Genomic DNA, 10,000 nt, shown 5'->3' with positions numbered 1-10,000 from the left:
GAGGGAAGAGGTGGGATGGGAGGGAGGGGAGGGGGGAGGAGGGGAGGGGAGGGGAGGGGAGGGGGAGGGGAGGGGGGAGGAGGGGAGGGGAGGGGGAGGAGAGAGGAGAGAGGAGGTAGGAGGGAGGAGGGAGGAGAAAAGAAAGAGGAGAGAGAGGAGGAAGGAGGGACGAGGGAAGGGAGGAGGAGAGAGGGGAGTGGAGGAGGAGGGTGGGGGAGGAGGGAGAAGGAGGAGGGGAGGAAGGAGAACGGAGGAGGGAAGAGGGAAGAAATAGGAGTAAGATAGGAAAAGGAAAGAGGGAGGGAGGAGGGAAGGGGAGGAAGGAGGACGGAGGACGGAGGGGGGTAAAGGGAAGAAATAGAAGTGAGGAGGGAAGAGGAAAGAGGGAGTAGGGCAGAGGAAAGATGGAGGAAAGAGGAGGGAGGAGGGAGGAGGGAAGAGGAAAGAGGGAGGAGGGAAGAGGAAAGAGGGAGGAGGGAGGAGGGAAGAGGGAGGAGGGAAGAGGGAGGAGGGAAGAGGGAGGAGGGAGGAGGGAAGAGGGAGGAGGGAGGAGGGAGGAGGGAAGAGGGAGGAGGGAAGAGGGAGGAGGGAGGAGGGAAGGAGGAAGGAGGAAGGAGGGAGGAAAGAGGAGAGAGGAGGAAGGAGGAAGGAAAGAGGAGGGAAGGAGGAAGGAGGGAGAAAGGAGGGAGGAAAGAGGAGGGAAGAGCGAAGAGGGAGGAGGGAAGAGGAAGGAGGGAGGAGGGAAGAGGGAGGAGGGAGGAGGAAAAGAGGGAAGAGGGAGGAGGGAAGGAGGGAGGAGGGAAGGAGGGGAGGAGGGTAGGAGGGGAGGAGGGGAGGAGGGGAGGAGGGGAGGAGGGGAGGAGGGGAGGAGGGGAGGAGGGAGGAGTTTGCGGAACCCGGAGCAGCTCAAGCAATCTCCCATTAGGTTATGACCACAACCGTTGTGTGGTCCCAGTCCGCTTCTCCCTAACCCTGTGGGGGGGGGGGGTGACGCCGCCGCCACTGGTTTGTTCTGGTTGTCGTTAGACGATTTAATTCACACGAGGAGGAGGAGACGAAGGCAGCCTTCCACTCCGAGGAACCCCCGGACTTGTTTTCTTCTGGTCGCGCCGCCAGCCGATTTTATTCAGCTGAGAGGGTGGTGGTGGTGGTATCGTAGTATATTCTTACGCCAAAAGGTCATCAGCTAAGGTCAAAAAGCCATCACCTTTGTCCTTCATGCTCGGACAGCCTCTGTGTGTGTGTGTGTGTGTGTGTGTGTGTGTGTGTGTGTGTGTGTGTGTGTGTGTGTGTGTGTGTGTGTGTGTGTGTGTGTGTGTCTGTGTGTGTGTGACATAAATTTCTATTATAAATTACACAAAGAATAGAGTAAACATCATGTAATGCTTGGTGTGATGAAACAGAATGACGATTCCGGTGGTGATGGCGGCATTAGTGAAGACGGCGTGGCCGTTGTAATGAAAGTTGTGGTAATTGTAATTGTTGTGAAAGGTGATGAAGTTGTTTGCAGGGATGGTGGTTTGGTGACATCTAGTGGTGGTGACGGTGGTGGTGATGGTGATGGAGATGGTGGAGGGTGGAGATGGTGGAGGTGGAGATGATGGTGGTAGAGATGATGGTGTTAGAAATGATGGTGGTAATGGTGATGGTGGTGGTGGCAGTGGTGCCATAGGTAATGGCAATGGTGATGACAACCATTAACACAAATGAGATTCAAAGTAACTACTATATCAAGGAATTTAATCCTTCTACTACAATAATGACCCCTTTTGAACCTCTCACATTTCAAAATATCGACAAAACCCAAAACATTCACATACTACAATTATTACCCTTAATACTGTCATCAACAAACATTTCACTTTATTTTCACTTAAGTTGTCGCTAGACGATTTCATTCAGCCGAGGGTAGTCCTCTCTTCACCGAGGGAGAGCACATGTATCAGTACATGTACTTGGGTCAACATGTCCTACTCACCGTCCACAGAAAGTTACGGTATTGACGCAATCCAGAGGGCGCTGTTTAATGGAAGCAGCGAGTCTTTATCTTCTACCTTCCTCACAATCCTCCCTCCCTCTCCCCCATTCTTTCCTCTCTTCCTCCAGAAGACCATAACGGTCTCAAAACGCCCCAAAGTTTGAAAAAAAAAAAAAAAAAAAAATCCATCAAGGTTCATCTTTAAAACCAACTAAAAATATATTGTAACAATTTAATAAAGTTCAAAGTAAAAGAAACGCCTAATTGCTAACCAGGAAAAATATTCCCAATCTATCCCCTTCGAGTAATTTCATTCCGCTTTTTTCGCCCGTGTCACACTGTCCGGCGCGCCGCCGTTGCGGCTTGTTGTTGGCTGTTGTAGCCAAGTCTCCCTTAGGAGTTATTAGACTCGAAAGGTTATGATAGTGTTTTACCCAGGGGGAGACGGTGGTCGTTACATAAAGTTCGCCTATCGTCAGGTGATTTTATTAAGCTAAACGAGCTTTCCCATCTCCTGGGGGCATCCGGCGCTGCCGCATAGTGTGACACTGTCATAAAGGGAACTATTTTTCCTCCTCGTACTAGTTTTCCTTGAGCGAAAAGATGGGAGACAAGTAATCAGGAGTTCATAGAAATCTGTGGCCTGGCCTGGCGACCAAATACCAGTCCCTCAGGATTGCACTTTGAAAATGGTGTCGACTTTCGAAGATGGACAGCGAGAATATGTTTCATAAGAACACAAGAACGTAAGGATGGAGAAGGCTGCTTGAGACCATAAGGCATACACTAGACAGTCCTTTACCAGCTGTCATCCTTATTCATAAAGTTATCTAATTTCCTCTCGTGACAACCAATTGTTTCAGAGCTCACTGAATCGTTACCAAGTAACGACTTTGTTGACGCCATTTCTTGCTTATTTCCTTCTCTTCGACATTTAATGTATTATAAAGTATTACAAAGGAGGAGCATACCGACAGGAGACCTTTTGGTCCATAAGTAGGTCGGATGCCAGGAAAAGATGGTTGAACGAAAACATTAATAAACAAGCGGACCAAACAATTGGCAAGCATTACAGCATTTTGCTTAGGTGTTTATCTAAGTATTAAATCTTCGAACTATACTACATTGCACTCCTTCTGCAGGAAATGTATTCCATTCATTGACTACATGGTTGACGAAGTTATTTCTACCAAAAAATATCACGAGCAGAGACCTATTGGCCCCGCCCACGCCAATGCAATAAAGACAGTTTATCTATTGTTTCTTCCCATAAAGATCTACGAGAAGGGTCCTAGGACCACTGCTGGCTACTGGGGGGGGGGGGCTGCAGTTTAGTTAGCAAGACTGCATGACATCTATCAATACTACGAACATTGATTGATCGACATACACCATTACTACTAATTGCAACAATACAACAAAAACAAGGTTTGGGTTCGTGAATTAAACAATAAATTTATAAACATGAGTAGACATGCGCAGGAGAAGCGAGCGTGTCTCAGGAGGCAGCTCGAGCACGCTTATGCGGCGCTGTTCGCCCGCACGGGTAAAAACAAAAATCTGCTTTCTTCAACCACGGCACAATCAACGTTACTTTGTTACTTTGAGTACAATTAACACTACAGCAGAGAATGGTACACACAGGAAACCCACAGTCGGGGAAAATAAACTTCGAATAAAGAAAATTCCTATATTTCGGCTATCAACTGTAGCCCTCTTCAGGAAAGTACCTACTACGAGTTACGGGAGTATTGGAGTACCAAACGTACCGGATAGTGTGGAGTGTCCAGTCAGTACCGGCTGGGAATTCACAGGGTGCAGCCAGGTCGTGTGTTGACGTTCCTCACTGCAACAAATACAAAAGAAACACATGAGCATTTCATCGCAACAGCAATGTTGGTGATGATGATGATGGTAATGAGGTCCTTGGCAAGGGAGTAATACCATCGAGATGCGTAGAACAGATCGGCGACAGCCAGAATGAAATAAATGACGGCAGGTGCAAAAGATGTTAATAACAATAATGATAATAATGATGCTAATTGTACAAATAACAATAATAATAATAACAATAAAAATGATGATGATGATGATGATGATGATGATGATGATGATGATGATGATGATGATGATGATGATGATGATGATGTTGATGATGATGATGATGATGATGATGATGATGATGATGATGATGATGATGATGATGATGATGATGATGATGATGATGATGATGATGATGATGATGATGATGATGATGATGATGATGATGATGATGATGATGATAAGAATGATGCTGATAGTAATAATAGTAATAATTATAATAACCACAATAATAACATAGTGGTAACGGTAATTTTGAGGAAAGTCGAAACAGAATGCTCGAGTTAACTAGTGCAACCTGTGTGGAGGAGGAGGAGGAGGAAAGCGAGGAGGAGGAGGAGAAGGAGGAGGAGGAGGAGGAGGAGGAGGAGGAGGAGGAGGAGGAGGAGGAGGAGGAGGAGGAGGAGGAGGAGGAGGAGGAGGAGGAGAAGGAGGAGGAGGAGGAGGAGGAGGAGAAGGAGGAGGAAAGCGAGGAGGAGGAGGAGGAGGAGGAGGAGGAGGAGGAGGAGGAGGAGGAAGAGGCACAGGACCACCACTGTGCAAACCACAAACGACAGAGAACAACGTCCTAGCAGCGGGACCTCATGCAACAAGAGAAACGCAAAACAGCAAACCAAAAGAAATCATGCAACAAACAGGAATATTTCACTTGCACGCACACGTAAAGGACAAAGGAGCAAAAACGCACTGCCCTCACCAGGAAGCACCTCATAAAACTGTATATATTGGAAAAGAATCGGAAATAACTAACTAAAGGATGAAAATAGTGGTACATTAATGAGTAATTGCATAATTCCAACATTTCATGGGAACTTGGGTTGTGGGCAATAAGTGAGGAAGGTGCTTGCCCCACTAATCTCTCTCTCTCTCTCTCTCTCTCTCTCTCTCTCTCTCTCTCTCTCTCTCTCTCTCTCTCTCTCTCTCTCTCTCTCTCTCTCTCTCTCGCACACACACAAGCACGTGCACACACACGCATGTACACACACACGCGCACACACACACACACACACACACACACACACACACACACACACACACACACACACACACACACACACACACACACACACACACACACACACACACACACACACATTGTCGCGGGACCCATTGCTTAGTAGCACGTTCTTGATGGCAAACACAATGGCGACGTGAACCACTTAGCACCCTGTAGATATACAGTGCTCTACAGAATATATTCAACAAGGTGTCACAAGACATGCATTCCACCTGAAACCGTGAAGTGGTGAAATTGTACTGCCATAACCTGTTAACTAACCATGTACTGTACATCTGATGCTGTCACGGATGATCCTGTTGGATATTCGACACCCAGAGGTCGAACAAAGCTAACTGTGAAAGAGGAAGTTATCTGCGACGGGCAAGTCAGAAAAACAACCATGTGAGAACCTAATGAGTGAAACGTTGTACTAATTATTAATTACTATTATCATTGTATATATATATATATATACATATATATATATATATATATATATATATATATATATATATACACTTTTTTTCTTCTTTCTTACTAGGAAAGAGTTAAGTAACTCAGGGAGAGGGCAACGGTCTGACTATAGTGTTTAAAGTTGGAAAGGAAGGACAGTATGTGATGAAAAGAGGGGGAACGACATCCCTTGTGTATTCATTGGGAGTAGCTGAGCTAGATAGCCTCCTTTTCTTCTTGTTCTTCTTCTCCTTGGTTGGTTCTATTGCAGTTTACTTGTACCATTAAAGACTTTGTCCTCATATGATTGTGCTTTTCCAAACCACATTGTCCCATGTGTTTGCGGGCAGTATGCCAACGCAAGTGAGTAAATACTGTCAAGACATAATAGAAGTCTTGGACACTAAACAACTTGTGAGAGTCTACAGGTACAACGTGAAACCCCCGCAGGCGAGCACAAAATAGAGTTTGAAAAAAGAAAAAAGGAAAATGGAGAACGTCAGCTGCGATATCATAGGAATAAGCGAAATTCTAAGGATGAGAATTTCGTGCAGTTATAAGACAGTCATTTCTATTTTAGAGATTGAGTAAATTAGGATTCTTGATTAATCGATAGATTGCTGGTAACACAGTGAAATACATATCAGAAAGAGTAACATAGATTGTAATTAGGACAGGCAAATCTAATCTCTGTACACAAACAGGGTACGATTGAACACATCGTAAAATTTCTACAAGAAATATTCGCCAAATGTGCTGCTATAGTTCGACTTCATAGACAAAAAAAAAAAAAAAAAATCAAGAAGAGAAAGTAATACAGCAAGCCAATAGATTTTCACCCAAATTATTTCCAGTTTACCTCCAAGGGATTTTCAGAGAACGGGAAAGAGTAAGACTTGAACATAATTGAAGAATATTTTAATCAGCTAACGGTTGCTGATAACATTATTTTTATTTCAGAAATAATTTAAGACGTTCAGTGAACTCAAGAATGGACAGAACCAGTTCCCTGGCCATACCCTAATTCCTATGTAAGGGTGATTCTACGATGGAATGGAATACTTCCACAATCCACCGTCTCACAAAGCAATCGACATCAAACTTAGTTACAAGATTCATTCATATAGCAATATTACACACACACACATACACACACACACACACACACACACACACACACACACACACACACACACACACACACACAGTGGCGCAGTTGGTAGAGCGCTGAACTGCTAGCATGGTGGTGCCCGTAGTACTTGGTTCGAATCCTGCTCAGGGCCGAAATTATTTCGGTACCGCTGCGCTTCGGGTCGTTACTCTGACTCTCGTGGGCGGGGAGTTAGGTGTGTGTGTGTGTGTGTAAGGTCATAGCATTACCCATAGATCGGACCTACGAGCTCTGAGCTCTCTTCCGGGAGGGAAATAGCTGTCGATCACGAGTCCAACACGTGATCCAAAGACCAAGTGAATACACACACCACACATAATGAGACAGGCGAAAACGCCCTACTAACTCGTTCCTCTTCTTGAACAAGCGGGATCGCCGTCTCCCGCAACTACACAAAGAGGACATTCCAACGTGACACATGACCTCTCTGGAGTAACACTTCAGGATAAACTTAGCTACTGTCATATCCATGGTCAATGTAAACATTCGACTGATCAGTGTTCAAAGATTCTGAAACTTAAGACAGAGACCTCTCGTCCACTTAGGCAAACTCAGCCCCATTTTCACCAGCGCCCATATCACAAACCAAGGGATTAACCAGTAATAGCTGGTCTCAGATCATCCCTTTGGTGGCTTCCGAGTCTTCTCAATCACTCACTTTCCAATTTCTTACGGAGAACACACCTATCTCAGTCACAGTAGATACTAGTGCAGAATGTAGTCTTATAGATAGAAGGGGTTATTATGCTCTTAGGGATTTGTACAATCTCCCTTTACCTCATTTTTGCAAAAGGTTGCATTCTGTACAAGGTTCTCCCTTGCCTATTCTTGGGTCTTTTCGCATTCCCTTAATATTTTCCTCTCATGCTATTGTTTTCCATGTTACCTTTGTTGTTGTTTCTGGAATTACTCTCATGCGTGATTGCCTCTTGGGCATTGACGCTCGTACAGCTCTTGGCATAGATACATTTCCTAGTGTAGCGAGTTTTTATAATTCTGTTATTTCTGCAACGGATAGGCCAGTTTCCATATGTAGCTCCCCTTTTGTACATGATGAGACCATACAGCTGTTTTCAAAGGGTTCTAACAGTTTTGGTTCTCTTATTCTTTCTTGTGCCGCTGTTGTTGTATGCAAGCATTATATTGGACCTTCAAATTTAGTACGAGTCCCGGTGCGTATTGTATGTGCTCATATTGGTTCTGATGTCTTGTGTCAGCCTGACTCTGTGTTCGTCATCTAGCATTGGAAGGAACTCGCTCCACTATTCGTGAGGATCACGTTACCATAGCTAAGGTAACCAACGTCACTGGTACTCCTATCACCCTCTCTCCTGCAGTCGTTTAGGTTCCTTTGGAGTAGTTGACGTTGACACTGTCCAGGATTCGCCTCTTATCACAGCAGCTTCGGTGATACGGTCTCTACAAGTGACACAGCTCACTTGGCCTCTCAGTATGCAACGTTTGTAGGTGAGACTAACTTTCCAGAGGTGACGCCTCGCCTCACTGACCTGTTAGTGATCCATCGTCAAGCTTTGGCTTTACCTGGTGATCCATTAGGAGTTACGGATCGTGTTGTTCATAGCATTGGTCTTCAGCCAGGTCTTCGACCTGTTTACGTGCCGTCTTACAGGTTGCCTCACTCTCGTCGGCTTGTAGTACAATCCTTGATTGACGACTTGTTACGTGAAGGCGTTGCCCAAGAGTCTCACTCAGAGTGGAACTCGCCGCTCCTCCTGGTGCCCAAGAAAGATTGAACTTTTCATCCTGTTATTGATTACAGGCGAGTCAATGAGGTCACTATTCCAGACCATTACCCTTTGCCTGTGTTAAGTGATTTTCTCCAGTCCATTGGAACAGGTAATACGGTGTTCACCACCTTGGACTTAAAGGCGGGCTTTTGGCAGATTCCCTTGGAGAAGTCTCGTAAGATCACGGCTTTCTCGACTCCAGCAGGACATTATGAATGGCTCCGTTGTCCCATGTGGTTACAGAATGCTCCCTTGACATGCCAGCGTTTGATTAAGTCAAGCTTTCATGGCCTAGTGGGGAACAGGTTTTTTGTTTACCTGGACGAGTTAATCTTAGTCTCCAAGGATATGGAAAACCACTTCAATAAGTTGTCCATGGTTTTGCAAAGTTTTGCTGATGCTGAATTGAAATTCAGTTTGTCCAAGTGTTCTTTTTTAAGTCTAGTATCCAATTCATAGGTCATGTTGTAGACAAACATTATATTCACATACAGATGATAAAATCAAAGCAGTTAGGGACTTTCCTACACCTAGGTCAGCACATCACATTTGAGAATGGATGCTAAGAGGAGATTGTATAAAGGAGTGATAGTACCGGCAGCACTGTATGGGGCAGAAACATGGAACATAAGAGAGGAAGAGGAAAGGAGTTTGAATGTGTTTGAGATGAGGTATCTGAGAAGTATGATAGGGGTTACTAGGCTGGATAGAGTGAGAAATGGGGAGGTGAGGAGGAGAACGGGGGTGGTAAGGGAGTTGGGAGATAGGGTGGATGAAAGAGCGTTGGGATGGTTTGAACACATGGAAAGAATGAGTGAAGAAAGACTAGGAAGTATGGAAGGCAGATGTGGAGGGAGTGAACATGAGGGGGCGACCTAGGATAAGATGGATGGATGGGGTGAAAGGGGCTTTGGGGAAGAGGGGAATGTCTGTTGAGGAAGGACGGGAGAGGACAGAAGACAGGGGTGAGTGGAGAATGGTTGTATATGGATGATGTGATGCATAGGGGGACGGAGAGGGGGGGGGTCACCGATTTAATGAAGTGGCCGTGCTGTGGATGTGTTGTGTCTTGCGACACTGCTTCTGACCCAGGGCAATGGACATATTGCAGGGATGACCCGTCATCCAGGAGGTGCCAAGATGAGAGGGAGGGTAGAGGGTGGAAAGGAGTGGACTGTATTAGGGATGGAATGGGAGGGTATAGTTTTTTGGCTACCTCCCATGAGAGAGGAAAAAAAGCCTTTGGTATATATACATATATATATATATATATATATATATATATATATATATATATATATATATATATATATATATATATATATATATATATATACATATACATACATTTGCATACATATATGATGACGCAATACTGAACCAAAATACTGAACAAAAAGAATCTTTTGGTAAATTCCATTGTGTAATTGAAAACACAACAAGCTGAAACACTAAAAGCCACACAGGGGCCTGTGGTTGGTTACCAAGCGCGGTTGACTACTCATGGGATGGCGGCGTGGGCACATCGCCAGAACAGACCGAACTGAATA

General features: G+C 45.0%; 1 protein-coding gene across 1 annotated transcript in view; it reads right to left on the bottom strand.

Moving 5' to 3' along the window:
• LOC143033881 (uncharacterized) overlaps nt 1–10,000 on the bottom strand; it is a 512,083-nt gene that overhangs the window by 445,269 nt on the left and 56,814 nt on the right. The window contains exon 2 of the mRNA XM_076199492.1: nt 3,748–3,824. Within this exon, the coding sequence (XP_076055607.1) occupies nt 3,748–3,824 (77 nt within the window). The remainder of the gene's footprint in view (nt 1–3,747; nt 3,825–10,000) is intronic.

Source organism: Oratosquilla oratoria, chromosome 16 (genome assembly GCF_046742065.1).
Source record: "Oratosquilla oratoria isolate Oo_2021 chromosome 16, ASM4674206v1, whole genome shotgun sequence".
In the NCBI taxonomy this organism is placed as follows: Eukaryota; Metazoa; Arthropoda; class Malacostraca; order Stomatopoda; family Squillidae; genus Oratosquilla; species Oratosquilla oratoria.
Note: the sequence above shows the minus strand (reverse complement) of the source record. Positions and strands in the feature narration are given on the sequence as shown.